The 18250-nt window shown below is 40.3% G+C and overlaps 1 protein-coding gene across 4 annotated transcripts in view; it reads right to left on the minus strand.

Moving 5' to 3' along the window:
* Window positions 1-18250, minus strand: part of AFG2A (AFG2 AAA ATPase homolog A) — a 189157-nt gene that overhangs the window by 127606 nt on the left and 43301 nt on the right. For 3 of the 4 annotated variants that reach the window (XR_003497102.3, XM_027456823.3, XM_027456824.3), the window contains exons 12-14: window positions 18144-18197; window positions 17668-17747; window positions 4583-4709 (exon numbers count right to left, since the gene is read on the minus strand). Coding sequence is in view for 3 of the 4 variants with exons in the window: in XM_027456823.3 (XP_027312624.3) it covers window positions 4583-4709; window positions 17668-17747; window positions 18144-18197 (261 nt within the window). In the remaining variant the exon portion in view is untranslated. Of the gene's footprint in view, window positions 1-3267; window positions 3382-4582; window positions 4710-17667; window positions 17748-18143; window positions 18198-18250 lie in introns of those variants that run through there. The other variant, XM_027456825.3, reaches the window with a different exon arrangement.

Below are 18250 nucleotides of genomic sequence, written 5' to 3' on the forward strand. Positions count from 1 at the left end.
AACCTAAATATTTGAATTTCTTCCATAAGCCTTCAGAAAGACAGAACTTTGATGTTTTTAAAGAGGAAAGATTATTTACTTTTGCTGCAGGCAAGAAATTATAATTTCTTTACTGATTCTGCCAAATGGCTCTATCACACTTTTTTTTTTTTTTTTTTTTTTTTTAATTTTCATCAGAACAAGCCACTTTAAGTTAAGGTTGTCCCAAAGCTATACAGTAATCAACGTTTTAAGGGTCAGATCAACTTGTTGAACCTCTGTTTGACTTTTCTGACCAAAAGAACTTGTCCAAAACCCAAATGAACCACAGGGGAAGAGACTTTTATTCTCTTTCCCCATACTTGGCAGTTGCTAGGAAGAATACAGGCTGCAGTTTTATTTTGTTCACATAAGCAGAACAGACAACTCAGTATCTACACAATTCTTAAACTAAATAAGCTGAATTCACCCCCAGTGACTAATACATTGAAGCCAACAGAGCTTCTTCTCTGGTGCTTCTCTGCAGAACAGCATGGACCAAGCCTTGGGGGTGAAGGTAGAGAAAGAAAGTGAGGAGAAAGGCTGGGGAGTATAAAGGTTTTGAAAGCAAAATAAATGTGCAAAAGGAGGCAGCAAAAATCCTCTGTGCTGGCACAAACCACAGAGCACATGCTCTTATACTAGCACTTAAGATACTTCAAGATGAGAAGCCAAGCTCCCCTGCACTAAACCAGCATTTTTAAAGACCCAGTTCTTCAGTATTCACTCTACCAGTACAGTTTCTGATTTGAGCCCACGAACACCGATGAAATCCAGACCATCATCAATCTAGAGACAATGGGCAACACTGACAGCACAGCATCTCGTTAATCTTCATTTGTCCTATCACATCCTGTCATTCTTATGCAAATAGCATATTTGAGGATACATCTTTTCTGCACCCCATGAGGAGAAGTGGGGCTGTCAGGAGCACCAGGATGTCATCCTATACCACAGGCCATCACTTCACTCAGCGCCTCGTGTTTTACATCTCAGCTAATGTGTTTGACATTCAAATTTGACCCAGCAGGAGGTAAAACTATCTGATGCTGCAGCAGCACGCATCTTGCTTCCTGTGCTGAAACATTCACCAAGGTCCCCGAGGATCTGACAGCCTCCCTTCCTTCATTACATACGCTGCTGCTGAAGAGGAGAAAGGTATCTGCATGGGCAGATAATGATAGCAATTCACCCTTCTCATCCAAGAATTAAGCCCAGTGTTAAAAATCTTGCAAAACCATTGCAAGAGAAAAAAAGGCCACCCAATCCTGTTGAACTGGCGTAGGTCTTCTTCCATGGAAATCTCTTGGACTACACCAGAAAGTTCATCCATGTATGTCTGCATAAAATGTTTAATTCAAGCTAATCAAAATAGACATGGTGCTCAAAATGTTTTATGTGAAGTTTGTAGCCACAAGTGAAATCTCTTCTTAGGCCAACTGATATCTGAACACAGAAAAGCTCTGAATCACAAGCAGCTCCATAAAACTACTGCAAATTTTTTTTAGGCATGAAAAATCACTCTTGAATGTAGAAGTCACCAAAAATAAAAATATTTTTCCTACTATTGCTCATCAATTCTACGTCTACAGTAAAATAAATAAATAAATCAAGAATAAAAGGGAAGTTTTACTATTATTACTGACTCAGAGTTGTTTTGTTTCTGTATCACTTTCAAAGAATGTTCAGAACATCTTGTTCCAGAATATCTCCCTTCTAGTAGAAACTGCTCTTCCTGCATCATACACGGGATGAAAACGGTATGTGCTGGTTTTGTTTTCTTACAAAAATAAAGGAAACTATCCCCAAGTATTTTCAGCATCACATGAATGGGATGCAAAGTAGCTAAGTGCTACAAACACAGGACACAACTTGAGGTTGAAATAATATTTCAATTAAATCATGACATCTCAGAGAAATTTTCTTATTAATAGACATTTGTAACAAGTCAAAACAAGTTTAAAATTAAACATAACTCTATAAAGGCTGACTCAAAACTACTCACCATGCAAAAGCAACACAGTGTAGTGTTTGCAGGGATGACGAAGTCTGCACTAGGCTCAGGGGAATACCCTTATATGTGATATTCCCATGTGTTTTTCTCAAAAGTGCAGAAGATTAATCATCACATATTTATCCATTAAGAAGCAGACATAAATGAAGATTGAATCAATTATTACCAATTCTGCAAGTATTTAAAACTCACAAAGCACGCACTCCTCAAACATTTCTTGGTTTGAAAATCTAAAACATAGTCACAAAAAAATATACCCAACATGTTCTCAGTACCTGGAAGTAAAGATTGCCTTGTGCCTGCATACAACATGTAAAGTTCATGCATTAAAAATTACAGTACAGTCACGATACAGCTATGCAAAGAGGACACTTAGTTATTGTACTACATTGTTGAACTATTATTCCATATAAAATATTAATTGATTTAATAAAATTTGACAGACTCATGGGCATCACTATAAACCCAGACTGAAAACTGTCCACTAAGTGAAGTTCATAATACACACACTTTCTGGTGTCAGTCTTTTTTTTTTTTTTTTTTTCCCCCTGGGGAAGAAAATGTGCAACTATTGCACTGGTGTAGCCTGTGTGGCCTGGATGAAGCATGATGAGCATTATACCAACACGAATGTGATTCTCCACTCCCTTTAAACATTAGTGTAAGCCCCTTTTCCGGATTGGTGAAAGTTTGCTCTGTTATTCTATAAGTGAACTCTTTCTACAAAACTATCAGAACTTTTTTTTCCTTTATGTCTTAGCAAAAATAGTATAAAAAATATCTTAAATACCCATTTATGGTTTCTCACTAATACAATTTCTATAATCACACAACTTGCTACTCTGAGGGGCACTGTCTCACACAGCATAGACCTTTTCTTTACATTTTGGGTCAGGACAAACAGCTTTATTGGGTTTAGTATCTACCAGCCTAACACTGCCATATGAACACAAGTGTGCTGCTTGTTCTACATTTCTTTTCTTCCAACCCTGTACCATGGCAGTTCCTTAACACTCTGCAGGGACACATATGTATAATATTCTTCCTCTCAGCCTTCACAGTGTCTAAAAATCCTCCCTGTGGTGGCTACCACAGCTCGTTACCCACAGAGCTTTCAGATGTTGCTGATAAACACAAGAAAGTAAAGCAGGTGGAGTTGACAGAGTGGTTTCCACAACGTGCTATCTGTTCATCCTTTCTGGCTGCAAGTATCGCTGGTGCCTCGGTTCAGTGATGCTGCAGGACCCAGCTCATCTCTGTGTAAGCCCATCTCTCCTCTGACTGGGCCACCTATTCTGTGATACGCCATCCCTCTCCATCTCCTGGCTTTTAGTTAAAACAAAGTATTCCTAGAAAAGTGGATATACCAACAGGTCTTTTCAGAAGCAACAGCTCCCCTCATCAACCCCACCAAATTCAGATGCACAGAAGTCAAGTTTTTACCATCAGATGAAAATAAAAACTTTCAGTCACGTCTTTAAGAGATCTGAGTTTGCATCAGTGATGGAAATACAGTTGACATACACCTAGAAAATTCTAACAAAAGTGAACCTTTATCAGGACACTGTCAGCTGAGTTGCTTCCTTCAGTTCAAAAGGAAAGAGGCTGTGTTCAGGAGCCAAAACACAATTTTATTTTTCCTCAAGACTTCATGTGTAAATTAACCTTACTTTAAAAGCATGCATTTGTACCTATTTTATGCCTGAACACTTCAAGACCAGAAGAAAAAACACTATTACAGAAATATCTTAAAATGGAACATGGAAAATATTTATAAAACTTTTAAGAAACACTATTAAAGATCAGGAAAAATAAATTTCCTTAGCTTGTCGTCAAATTATGAATGTTGTGAGGGTGAAAAGCTGTAGAATCAAGAATCTCACCAACACTGCAAAACATATCTTAAAGGAAATCACTCCAGCCCAGTCCGTCTGCTGCACTTAGCTGTGAGAAGACCCAGCAGTGACAGACTGTTTTAAAGTGGATTTTCTAGAGGGCTGCTGGGTTAGTTTTGTGTTTGGAGGCCTTCTGCTTTGTTACAACCCCTTTGTTTTTACAAACCTGTCGCTCCAGCAGAGCTGCTGTGAGACCTAAGGAGAAAGTGCGCTGTCTGCAGTTGGAACCCCTACTGCTGGCAGCAGGCGAGTGGCACCAAGGAGATACTTAATCTTTTGAAAGGAAGTAACTAATGAAACCGACAGTCCAGCAAACCCTTGCATAAACAAACACAACAGAAGCAAAACCCACAAAAGCAGTTTGACAGAAATGTTGTTGCACAAGTTCAATGAGCTTGATTTAGGAATAATTTCTTCTAGGAAACGGATACTTAGGGATATCAGAGAACATTTTGTTTCTGTTGAAATTTTTTAAGAGGGGAAAAAAAAGGCAGGGACGTAAACCTTTCCTTTGCCTTGTCACCATTTCCCAACATCTACTCTTAATCATTAATTTATTAGACAACAGTTTGGAGAGTAAACAAAGAGAAATGAATTATTCCATAAACTGGTCTTCTCAAGAGAACAGTATATACCACCCTGCATCTATTTATACCTTGTCTATCATGTCCGGTCTGTTTGTAGCTGCCAAAATTGTCACGTCCTTCAGCTGCTCTATCCCATCCATTTCCGTTAACAACTGAGCCAAGACACGGTCTGCTACATTTCCAGCACCTGAAGAGCTGATTGAAAAAAATAATAATAAAAAAAAAATCAGTATTAGCATTAGCTTACCCTTCCCAGAAATTTGGAGAAAAGGAAGAATACATTTTGCTTTTCAATTTGCAAAAGTGTTTCAACAGAAACTTAGTTTCTCTTTATTGCAATTGTAATGTTTATTTTCACCTTCAACAGCTGAAGGTAAAATAAACAATCATATGAAGTGAGAAAACGCAAAATAGAGAGTTAGTCAATAGCAAGCCATCTTTGAAAAACAACTGAGGTTTGTTGCTTTCTACCCTGCTGTATAGGCTGTGGAGATTTAACACAATGTGGATATCTGGAATAAACATTTTTATAACAACTGAATCCATGCAGATTTTTTACTAGTCAAACAAACTTCAGTTTTCAGCACCATCCAAGTCAGTGCTTACACCAATCCATGAAGTATAAAAATTCGGTAGTTATGTATTTTGCAGAGTTGCTCTACATTTTTGTATTCTCCCCATCAAACGAGTAAAAATTGAGTGTTGACCAACTCTTTCATAAAAGCATTGTCAGTCCTTTAGGTCAGTTGATTTTCCAGACACCACAAAAAAAAAGACTGAGAAACAGAAAGTTCCAGTTTTGAAATTGCCAATATGTGAAAAACCTAAACAGGCCAGGCATAAACTATTTTAAGCTTTATTTATTTATTTTAGTCTGGAATTAACTCTGGTAATGTCAATGTTCACAGCGAATTGCTTGAATTGCTTAAATATATGTAGCAAAACACAATACAGAAATATATAAATATGTATGTATATATAACACTTTCATTAAATCTTTTAACATCTTAAAAAGATTAAGTGATGTACCACATTCTTCCTATAAATTTATCATGTATTTGTGTGCATACACGTGCGTACATATATTCACATGAATAATGAAGGATGCAGAAGACATTGCATAAATCACACCAAGAGACCAAGGACCTATGTTGCAATAAGTGATAAATCTTATCAACAGCTGCATTCTTTACACTATCACATCTTCCTCATTCTCCATAAAGAGGCTTTATTTCTGAAATATTATAAAATAGGTGACTGCACGTCATGTCATGCTTTACTTTTGAAAAGGTGCTATGCCTAGGAGACACTGGGACTGCACACAGGTAACTGTATATGCTCAGATGCACTACACCCACGATGTATGGGTTTTCCTTTCAGCACCAAGCTCTAGGTACATACAGATGAAACTGCGTGTTTCAGTATGTGTTTATGGAATTAGTGTATTACAGCCGGTGTTAGCTATAGGAATAATGCAAACACGTGTCAGTTCTCCCCTAGTCAGAGAGGTGGTGGAGGAGGGAAGGACAAAAAAAAAAAAAAAAAAAAAAAAAGAGGAAATGAGTGAAACAAAGCAAGAAAAGCTGCCCCACCACCAGGACCGTGCTCGGAAGGGGCAGGATGTGTGCCTCCTGTGGTGCCAGGCTGTGGGCCAGCATCCCCAAAGCTCCTTCTGGCACCCAGGTGCTAGAAGTGAAGCCCCCGTGAGCCTGGCTTTTGCCCACCACTGTCGGCAGCCATGGGTAGGGCTCCTGGCACAGCTCAGACACCAGCTGCCTCCACACACACCTGTGCCATTTGGGGGAAAAAGCCCACAGCCACGCTTATCCCTTTGCCTCTGGGAAGGGGCTGCTGGCACCGCTTCCCTCTCTGCGCGCTAGGTAACTTCACTTTTTCCACCCTCAAACAGCCTTTTTCCAGTACAATTTAACAAAATAAGTCTCTTGATTTCTGAAAAGCAATATTTATTCTGAAATAGGAGTGCTCAGAGCTTTCCCGGTGGATGTGGCACCAGAGGCACCCACTTAGCTGCGGAGCTGCTGCAGCTTCCCAAACACCTCGGAGGCAAAGCAATAGATTTTCTCTTAGCAATCTCTCCAACTTTCCCGTTCTACAACTGGTTCTGTAATTTTCCAGAGCAAAACAGTTAACTTATCAGACCTAGCCTGGAAAATATCTTTGAGGGGCTATAATAAATGTTGGCTAACAGAATATTTAGATTGCTAAGAAATATTAGAGAAGGGACTTGGGTTAGCTCATTGTCAGCTTTCTGGTTTGCTGTAGCCAGGTTAGGAGCTCCCGAGTGGGATCAGAGCATTTCTAACATACCCCCGGGTCACAGCCCCATTGACTTGCAGGGGGCTGCATGTGATAAAACACTTCAGGTGTTGTGCAAGGATAGTAAATGCTTTTCGAAGGACACAGAACTTAAAGGAAATTAAAATCAACTTTGTAACATAAGCTAGTCTCAGGAGGGATTCAGGCCTCCCATCCTGCACAAGTTTCACATTCACTCAACTTTATACCCCACGGATCACACACAAGAAAAAGCTAAGCAAAGGGAAAAAAGTATTAAGTCTGGGACCAAAATGTTAAAATTACATGAGATGATCTGAAGCTAGAAGGCCTGGGGGGAGGGGGATGCTAAATTGTTTTTTTTTTTTTTTTTTTTTAAAGGAAACAAAGGAGAAATGCTTGTTTATAAAGAGGTGGCTAGAACGGATATTACATCTTTCCCCAATATAAACGTTGCTCTTACAAGTATTGGACTAAAAAGAAAAAAAAATATTTACTCTAAAGAAAACCCCTGCTGTTACAGGGGAACATACATTGAAAAAGCTTTCACACAATTAGGGTATAATCAGAAAATTGCAGTTAAGCAATCATTGATTCTAATACCCAATAAACAATTAAGGGGAGATACCAGCACAATACTAAGGGCTTTTACAAGGGTAATACTAGGGGCTTTTACTAGGGGCTGTTAAAAAGAGTAAGAAGGTTTCAAAACCACGCAGGCCAAAAATACCAATAATAACAGCAGTACCAAATGAAGCCACGTCTGATCTGTGACCAGAAGTTTTCAATTTTAGTGCTTTTATTTACATAGTTCACTAAGCCATCATACGATGCACCATATTTAGCACAGAGTCTAGAGCAAATTAGCTTTTGGCTTACGAGGATCCCCCGTGAAATCAGGGGAAGGCACATGTTTACCGAGCCAGATCTCTTTACCAGCCGCTCAGAGCCGGAGCAGCGCAGCACCGCGCGCTGAGAGCCCTCGCGCTGCCTAAGCCATTAATCTGAAGGGTGCCACGCAAGTATGCATTTTTCCATTTTCCCATGATTTCCCAGCAAGGGTTTCAAATTAACACAGGCAATGTTCATTAAGGCTGCCTGGACTTTTGACGCAAGCGGCAGTCAGAGCCACAAATGATGATTAACCCTCCAGTCCCAGGCGGGCGCTGCCAAAACCAACTTCCAGCCGAGCGGCGTCTTCGCCCCCCTCTCTCTACCTGACCTTCGTGCCTCGATGTCATCATCACGACCGCATGGAAATAGCTCGCTAAAGGCACGTACGGGTACAAACTAATTTCCTGTCAACACGCCGCCTGCAAATCCTGGCGGTCGGCATCAGGAACCTTACATAATCCACGCAGGGCCATGTGTGCACGGGCGTGTGCATGCAAGAGCCGTGCCTCGACCAGAAATACCTTGAGCTTCAAAATGAAAACGTGTGAGGAAAGAGGAGCCTGGCTGCTTCGCGCGGGCCTGAGAATTTGAAGTAATCTCATAACAAAATCCATCAGTCTGTGGGCTACGTGCTCTTTTAATCTTTTTGCCAACTCCTAAATCCTCGATGAAGTAGTTTTAAAGGCAAAAAAAAAGGTATTCATTTGTATTAGTTTACCACATCAGCCAGAGCCAGATATCCTCCCCTGCACGAGGTTCCAGCTAATGCTGCAAGAGCCCCAAGAGCCCCAGGCCAAGCACGCCCGCGCTCCTGCACGCGCTGCCCTCGACCAGCAGAGAGACTTCCAGAACTGCCGAGCCCACCAGCGAAGACTGCTGGCGGATTAAGACAGGCTCTTCACGGGGAATAAGGAAAATGAAACCTCTCCTCAGTATTTTATTATAGCTGAAGGCGCTTCCAGTGTGCATTCTGGCAAAAGAAAACACACCTGCTGCAGCATACCAAAGCGTCACCGTTAACCTGAATTAATTTTGGCCTTGTCTGCTGGAAGTAAGAGACCTGGACGCCAGCTCCAAATTGCATCGAGCAGGTGAAGGCCATCCATAGCACCCTTCCTTCTCATCTCTGGCCTCATCCTACGCCCATCTAACCACCCAGATTCAGACACCAACAGGCACTGTCCCTCCCACGTGAGCACCTTAAGCCACTCTGGGACTTCTTCCCATGAATATAAAAGCAACTGTGACCCGATTCTACCACAGCATCAAGGAGTACATCAGCACATCCAGCTCTTCACCCTAAGGAAACTGCTTCCAGACATAAACAGATGTATGCAATTGTCAGATCTCAGTGCTACCTTTCTTGCCACAGGTAGTTTGCTGACTGAAACAGCTTTCTTGTTTTGCATGGTTTTAGCTGTTTAGCACGGTTTTAGCTGTTTAGCACCCTTTTATTCTTTTCTCCCCTTTATCTAACAGGGTCCTTAATATTTGGACATAGAAGTTCAAGAAAGCAGTATGTACGATTTCACCTCATGATGAAATTCACTAAGCATCCCCATTGCAAGCCGATGCAAATGTACATTTACATCAGCTGAAAACCTAGAATACTTCCAAAGCCAAGACAATGAATGTTTTTTTCAGAACAGCAGATGTTATTTTCATTGGAAAATATATTTAAATCCAGACCTCCAATTAAATCCTGTCAAGGAGAACAAGCGACTCTCCATCTGCTATTGACTTCAGCGATGCTGAAGCCCATCTGAACACCTTCGGTACAGAATCAGGGCCTTAATTCGGTTACGTTGTTAAACTGTAGGTGTGAAAATGCATAAACTATTCACACAGCAACCTTCTGAGCACTTTTAAATTCACAACAAGCTGGGAAACCAGAAGGAAGTGTGGGAGGCCCCGTCCCGAGGAGCCCAGCGCTGCCCAGATGACCCCACCTCAGGCAGACCTGAGGGGCCGAAGGGGGAGGCCTCAGGAGATGCAGCCGGGATAAATTACTGCAGGGGGATTAATCTCCACACAGCTGAAATCTGTAACACAGGCTTTGTGAGAAGGGAGTGCAGCCCACCCTCTTTTCCAAAACTTCCTATCAGGCAAGATTTACACACAGATAAAAGCTGCCTTTCTTATTTTTCTCTCTAACAAAAGAATTGCAATAACAATCAAAATTTACGGGTTTTAAAAGTACTCTTGGACACGATATCATCTCAAATAATTCCTTCCCTGGAATCTCTGGAAATAATTTCATATCAAAACAAATGCAAAACTCATTGACACGACAGAATGGCTGGCATCAAAAAACGAGCATGGGTTGAAGCAGAGCTCTCTGGCAGGGCTCTCGGCCTCCCCACAGACAAGGGAGGCAGCAGGGTCCTGATGAACCAAAGCCCCCTGCCATCATGCTACCACACCAGCCTCGCCTGTACCATCTGCGGGGTTTTATCGAGTCTGACATTCCTGTCAGGGCTTTGCAGGGGTGAACTGTCAGCAAGGAGCACCTGCCAAGGCGGTCCTCTCAGTCCAACTGCCACGGCCGTAATTAACTGTCACGCTGTTTTATTTCCTTCCCTCACAAGACCTGGTGAAATACAGCTTTGGCAGTTCAAGGTTTTCCACAGCGTTAGAAAATAAAATATCTACTCCAATAGCAATACCAGACAAAAGAACGATAATGGCAGCATCTTGCCTGATTGCAAATTGCAGTCAAAAATCATCGGTAGGGCATTCTGGCCAGCTGAACGGACACTGCCGTGCCAGTTAGAAAAAGCAGGCTCCTCCACGCAAATATCCCTCGCTGAAATAGTAATTCAGTCAGAATATTCTTATCGGTCCAGATGGGCTGTATTTCAGCTGTGAACTTTGTTTCCCCCAAATGCTACTGGGGCTTCAAAACTGAAACCTTACTAAATATACTGGGTTTACAGAGATACCCATGCTTACATAAACAGCCCAATATCACTATTTTTCCTATATAACAGCTTCCTGCCCCCCCGAAAATCAGAACACCTTTAACATCATATACTTATTTCTGCTTATCTATCATAGAATCATAAATTTATTAAGGTTGGGAAAGGCCTCCAAGATCATCTTGTCCAATCATCACCTTACTACCAATGTCACTAAACCATATCCCTAAGCACCAGGTCCAACAAGCTGCAAAACCATCCTCCAGAATTACTAATTGATTCTTCTACACACATAGCAAATGAGGTATTTCATAAAACAAAAAGGCATAGCAAGCATACTTAGGCACAAGTAATCATGAAAACACTGGGCCAAATTCACATCTGGCACATGTACAGTATAACTCCCATGCATATTATTAATTCAGACTGCTACAGATACTAGAGGCTTGGATGTTATTAAAAATCTGGGAAAGAGACACAGCATGCAAATCCTGTGCGTAGTATTATCAGTTAAATCACAGAATAGTGGAGGTTGGAAGGGACCTCTGCAGATCATCTGGTCCAGTGTCCCTGCCAAGCAGGGTCATCTAGCTCACGTCTCACAGGATGGCATCCAGGTGGGTTTTGAGTATCTCCAGAGAAGGAGACTCCACAACCTCTCTGTGCAACCTATTCCTAACTCTGACACCCTTACAGTAAATAAAAGTTTCCTCATATTCAGCCAGAAATTCCTGTGCTTCAGTTTGTGCCCATTGCCTCTTGTCCTGTTGCTGGGCACCACTGAAAAGAGTTCAGCCCCATCCTCTTGACACTTGCCCTTCAAATATTTGTATACATTGAAAAGGTCCCCTCTCAGTCTTCTCTTCTCCAATATGTTGGCTATTCATAAAGTAAAGTAAAAAGAAGTAAAAACTAGTAAGTGCTAAAACAAAAACCCACTGCCCATAGCAGGGAATTTTCCTGCCTGTATCATCAGAAAAACTCTGGAAGAAGATAATTCTAAACCCTTTCCTCCATCAGCACCCTATAATTAGATGTAGTCATACGTTACATGCACCTCTATCAGATTTTAACCACTATATTGTTCCACATCTTCCCTTTTTCCTCAAGACCAAGATTCAAGCCCTACAGAAAGGACATCTTCAGAGGAATACTGGGGGAAGTCACGGAAATTCTGAGACTGGGTAGAACATTTAACTTTATGGTTACCTTCAGCCTCAAAATGGTATGCTTCATGTCATTTGGTCTTTAAAGCATTAAAAAAGCACTGAAATATAAAAGAATTCTTATTCCTTGACTGACCTCCAATGTCTACACAAGCTTCCTGAAAAGAGAACACAAGCTTTGTGAAAACTGGAAATAGTGCTCAGCTGTCAGCAGGTGACTTTATAACAACTGGCCAGACTGCTTTAGCTACATCCTAATTAATCTCCACGTTCATGCAAGCAGCCTCTTTTACCCAAATTTCTTATTACTGCAGCTTCCAGAAGTTTGTGAAGTAGGTCCAGAAAAAGGCAACACAACTAAAGGAGAAGAGGAGCCAGTTTTTGATGGGTTTGGAAGCAACAGGCTCTCTTCCAGAGGGCTTTCCTTAAGCACATTACCAAATCCTTAAGTACTAGACAGCGATCCGTGGCCTGTTCCCATCTGCCTGCAACCAGACACACGTCTATGAAAGATGGACATGGGGCCTTGCTTTGCCTTGGCACTGGCATCACCCAGCTGAAACAGGAAGATACTGACATTTAGAGCTCTCTTATTCTTTTAACAGTCGTCACCTTAAAAAAAAACCACATGCACCTGATGCACAGTATATTTCCCATTTTCCTTCTTTCCGTTTCCCTCAGCATTTTTCCTCTATGCATTCCTGGAAGTTAATCAAGTTGAAAAATGTAATCAATCATGTCTACCAGGGAAGTTAGAACAGTTTAAATTGGAAGCATTACAGACCTAGAAGTAAGTAACTAGACTGGATTTCGTTTCATTATAACAGTATTTAAATATGAGAGGCTTACATTCACCTGGAATAAGTTTCATTTATAAGTTTTAATGACAATTATGTTCTCCTTTGATTTCATTAAAAAAAGACATTTGATGATGATAGTCCTAACCCTGCCAGCAGTTGTAGCCTGCTTGTTGGGCCCATTGCATGGGCAAGCTGAACTTTCTCATAGCCAGCACCATACCAGGAAGCAAAGTGGCCACCACTTATGGCCCCTTCTGATCCCTTTAGTCCTGGTATCTATTTCAACTGAGCCTCTGTCAGGAATCCAGACAAAAGGCTCAAATTCATGGCTTTGGTTGAAGCACCTTGCTGCAGGTCAGCCTTGCCACAGCCCTCCTGGGCACTGCAGAACATGCTTACCTACTTAATGGACTTGATTAGTTCCTCTAAATCCTGTAAATACATCCATGTATTTAAATAATTGCAAGAAAAAGATTTGTAGATCTAGTCCTTCTTCCACTGATGCAAGTCTTACTGACTACAAATGGCCACAAAGCTTCAAATGTCAAAATTACAACACAGGCTGGCAAAATTACAAATTATATATATATATATATATATATATATATATATAAAACACACAGAAAGAAACATGGATTTAAAACACATTGTGATAAAGGATTTTTTTTTTGCTGAACAAGAATCTTCATGAGTTTGCTTCAAAAATAAAGGGGTGCAGATATTTATCACATATACATAGCATATGGGTAATGGAATCTGTTAAAAATGCTATTCCAAAACAAATTACAAGCTCTACTGTGCAATTCAGTTATTTCAAAACTTTACTTCTTCACCGCTTGTTAGGCCTAAAGTAGCTTTTTTACAGCTTTTTTCCCCAGATACTAATTTTTTTTGGATACCAAGTACCTTACAGAACTCAGACCACAATCACAAAATTTCCAGTGCCTCAACTCTCCATCATATCCAAACAAAGGTGATATTGCCACGAATCAGCTGACGTTCCCTGATTCAGGGACAACCAGTGCCAACGTAAGTCAGAAGATCAAGCTCCCTGCCTCACATAGCCAGCTGCTAGCATCAGGTCCATCACAACTCAAGTACGGCACAGGAAAAGTGCAGGGAAGCTGCCAATTACACAAGGAAATTTGCATAGATACAGAAGTGTGACTGTATGTTCAAGCGTACAGTGTAAATATGTACTATAATACTCCAGTAAGACATACATCTCAGTTTAAAATCAGAAAATGTATCACAGTCCCTGCTAGAAGCACAGCAGCCATACTACAGAAGAGAAGCTGCCATTCTTTATAGCTTCACCTAGAAGCCTGTGTGCCTCAGAAATTCAGATTGCAAATATTTTAACACCTGAAGTGAAACAGTACCTCTTTCAGACATTTTGAGCATTTTAATTTGTGGCTTCGGAATGTAGCCATGCCCCTGCTCCACTGTACCCCATCATACAGGATAACAGACATCCCTGGAAGAGCATCACCGTATTGTAGTTTCAGTGGGTTGGTACCAAAGCCCTCTCACTTTGTCATTTCTACCTTCACTCCAAAAAAAAGTTAGTATTGTTCATCTACCAACTTGTTTTGGCCTTCACTAATCAAATGCAAGGTACTGATCTTTGTCCCTTGTCCTTAATTTTCCACCTTGGAAACTGTATTTAGCAGTATCGCATCAGCCTACATTTCCCATCTCACATTACAAAGATTTGCAGTTAAAGAGGAATTTTTTTTTTTTTTTGCTTCTGAAAAACAAGAAAAGGAACAAATACATCCATTGCCCAAAAATCCTAAAAATCCTACTTGTATAAACAATGTCCCATTTCCAAAGCACATAGATTTCTTAAGTTCAGCAAACAGACTGTCTGTGCTGCATTTACACAGAGCCATGTTCATTCATCACTTTCAAGTCTAATTACCAAGCCATTTCCCTCTTGGCAACCTCTAATGGCCAGAAGAGTTAGGTTTTACATGGTCAGGATAGCAAGGAATAACAAATACCCATAATTCTTCGCAGCTGTGCAATTTGTTAAGAGTCTCGAGCACAGAGCAGGGAAGGGATTACTGAGAGGCAAACATTCCTCTCTGTGTGCTGCTGTATCTGGACCAGCCCTGCGGGTCTCCCTTCAGCACAGCCTCTCCTCCAAAGAGCTATAACATCAACTTGCAAAAGTAAGGAAAAAAATAAAGTTGTCGCCAGCTCGTGGAACCTATCACTAATTAAAGCCACAGGAAAAGTTTAGAGGACAGTGGAAAAGACTTTGTGCATCATGTAGCTCACCTCTCCCAGCATATTAATCCATGAAACATCAGTTTTGTTTGAAATATGCCAAGTGGTAGGTTGCCTGAGCTTCTCCCACAGGACCAATTCACAGTGAAGGAGAATTCACCATCTGAACTCTTCCTAATTTTCAGAGGTTTTTCCTGTCTTAATATAATAATTTTTGCTCTTCTAACTTCATTATATACCTCTACTTTCTCCCCATTTTTTCATCAGTAGGTTTATCATTTCTTCTTTAGAATCAGTTATAGTAAATGTCTTCCTTTTTCCTCACTGTCAGTCCATTCTCTTTAAGCTTCCTCTAATACCTCAATGTAAACCAGAGTGAAAAATCTTCCAAGAGGGCTTGGATATACTAGATAGAGGGTTAGATGTTGTATTAAAATTAAGGAATTATGGCTTGGGACTGTAAAATAAATAAGACGCTGTGGCAGACCTGAGTGCACCTACGGTGTTTGCAATGGCTCGTGCAGTGATAGAGGCTCTGCCACATGATGCAAAAGAGACATTGCACATTATGGTGCAGGCAAGAAGGTTCCTCAGCTTTCTTGATCTACCTGCAGCTGGTTACAATAAATTACCCAGTCTATTAATTTGTATGCGCTGATATTAATTTGCATCTGCTGATGAGATGGGATTGTTTAGTGATCTCTATAGAGGGTTGGGAGCAAAACGTTAATGTTTTAAACCCACAAGCTTTAGTCAAATCTAAACAAGTAATAATGGGTTAATGAATATTTGGCAAAGTGCTCTGAAGAGCGTAAGCAATTACTCACTGTTATTTCACATCTGTATATCAGATCTGAACCGTGCATAACACTACTCCCACAGCTTAATAGTTTATGCTTTTCTGTATCTCTGGACACATTCTGTGAGGATCAGGAGAGGGTACCTACCCAGGAAGTTTTGGGATGCAGTGCATTTTCTGCACAAGACCCACAACCCACAGAATCCTAAGTAGGATTTAAACTAAGAGGTAAAACTTCTCCAAAATTGTATCACAGAGAGTTTTTCACTGCCAAGATGGAGAAAACCAATTCAACCAACAGAGGGAACAGGGAGACAATATAAACAGGTGTTTCCTTGAAAACTTCAGTATGGTTAGTAATAGTACAGGAAATGGATCTCCAGAGGCCACAAATCGTTAGCATCTCTAATGCATTTGCAAATTCCTACTGTGCAAAGTCAGCCTGTAAAAAAAGGCCATTTCTAATAAGTGCCTTGTCTGGTTTCCTACACCATTTAATTTCAGATGAATTTTATGAGAACTCTGCTACATATTTTACCTCCCATCTGGTTCAGATTTGACAATGAAATATTTGTGTGTCCCACCCTGTTCTTTTTAAAGCTCCAAAACCAGATGTCTCCAGCGCAACATGACTGCAGCAGGTCATACCACATTCTTCAGCAAGCTGTGCCAGGCCTACTACCCCCCACAGACAGTTCCAGGTAAGGTAAAATTGGGTTATTTACCCCCTAAAAGAATAAAACAAATAAACAAGCTCAATGCCTTTAGGGCATGGGGTGAAAAGGCTGATTAAAATATACTATGTCTTATTCTTCCTGAAGGTTTTATCTTGATGAAGCAGTGTTTCTGAAAACTAAACACATGAGCATTGCAGCAGAGGGAATTTTTTTTCCTATTGGCTTGATTCCAGCACACATTTTTGCAACTTCTCTGTTGTGAAAAGTAGGCAGGTGTTTCAGTGAATACCACAGGGTGGCTAGCGTTTCTAGGAAGTTTACAAATGTCACAGTTGCATACACTGCATATGAGAAGGATGCTGATGGGGATGTCTTATATCAGCTTTCGCAGTTTCAGCAGAGAATGTTTTCATTTTCTTAGTAGTTTCAAAGGGCAGCTCTATGCTACGCAAGACAACATCTCCTTTTAAGTAAACAATTCTAGTTGCTGAAACATCAGAATGACTGATGTCTTTAACCCATTTTTGCAGATATAAATGGCCCCTTCACAATACGAAGGGATCTGTATGGATGCCAAGGTAGCTTCTTTTCCAGAAACATGATGGAAAACTGATGCTTCTTTAAACTAGATAAATACTTTCTACATGCATATATGTCATAGTTCTTCATGCAAATCAAACAAAACACGTAGCTGTTCACTAGAAAAATTATTTTATGAAAAACGTGTCCCCCAAGAAAGACTACTTCCATAGCCTGTCAAATTTTAAATGCCACAGCAGCAAATAAAACCTGCTATAATACTCCCTCAGACAAAAGCTAACCATCTCTCATATTGTAAGAAGATTGTTAGCTGCTTGCAGAAGAATCCCTTTTTAAGGTAACACGTAAAAGGACATACACACTTCTATTTTTTTTCATGAAGTTTGTCCCTGTCTAGCAAAATGCTTGAATGTGAGTTTAAATTTAAGCATATGAGTAGTCTATCTGGAAATCCCAGAGTTATATAGCATATGACCATTTGCTTTGCTTGATGGAGGCACTATACTAGAACAGTGCAACAACCCTGGGAAAAGAAAGGAGTTAGTTACTGGAAATAAACGCAAGTTAAAACCACAGAAAAGAGCCGAAGGGCATGAGAACCAGTAGAATCCTTCCTGCTAATGACATGAGAAAGGATGAACTCCACCAACTTACCTGTTTATGCCAAGTGAAATACTCTTATAGTTAAGTCACAAATGCTACTCTTCTGCATGTGGAATGATTTTATTTAATAAAATAATTCTAGAAAGACAATATACTTGTGATTGCACAATGTACAAGTAAATTATCAGAGAATAATGTCTGTGATTTTTGTAACAGGATTACTTACCTTCCCCTTTCAACTGCCAACGCATCTATTTCATCAAAGAAAAGAATTGAAGGAGACACCGCTCTGGCTTTCCTAAAGATCTAGAAAAACAACCATGAAGCACTCAGTTTTAAGGCACTGAAATTTCTTTACATACTGCTGTCAACCCCTGCACACCTCAAAAGCTACAGAACATCACGGAACAGACGTAAGCTTTGTGGTCATTTTTTAAAAACAGACTTTTTAGTAATTATTCCTGATGTTGCGTAACACAGGCTTATAGTGAAAATTGCTACAGGATCCCTAATTTGATGTGCATCACTATGCCAGTGCAGGATGAAGTTAAACAGCACAAAGATCTCTTCTGGTTGTTGTTTGGTTGTTTAAAAAACTTAAACCAAAAGATTTTTTGGAAAATTTAAAGATAACCTTATAAACACAGAAAAAAATTGAATGCCAAGAAAAGCGAACATCATGTATAGCTTGCACTTTCTCACCTCTCTCACTGCTCGTTCAGACTCACCAACATATTTATTCATCAGCTCAGGTCCCTGTAAAATTAAGAAAAATAAGTATTTTAAATACATATTATATTTACATCCTA

This window comes from Anas platyrhynchos, chromosome 4, assembly GCF_047663525.1.
Source record: "Anas platyrhynchos isolate ZD024472 breed Pekin duck chromosome 4, IASCAAS_PekinDuck_T2T, whole genome shotgun sequence".
Classification (NCBI taxonomy): Eukaryota; Metazoa; Chordata; class Aves; order Anseriformes; family Anatidae; genus Anas; species Anas platyrhynchos.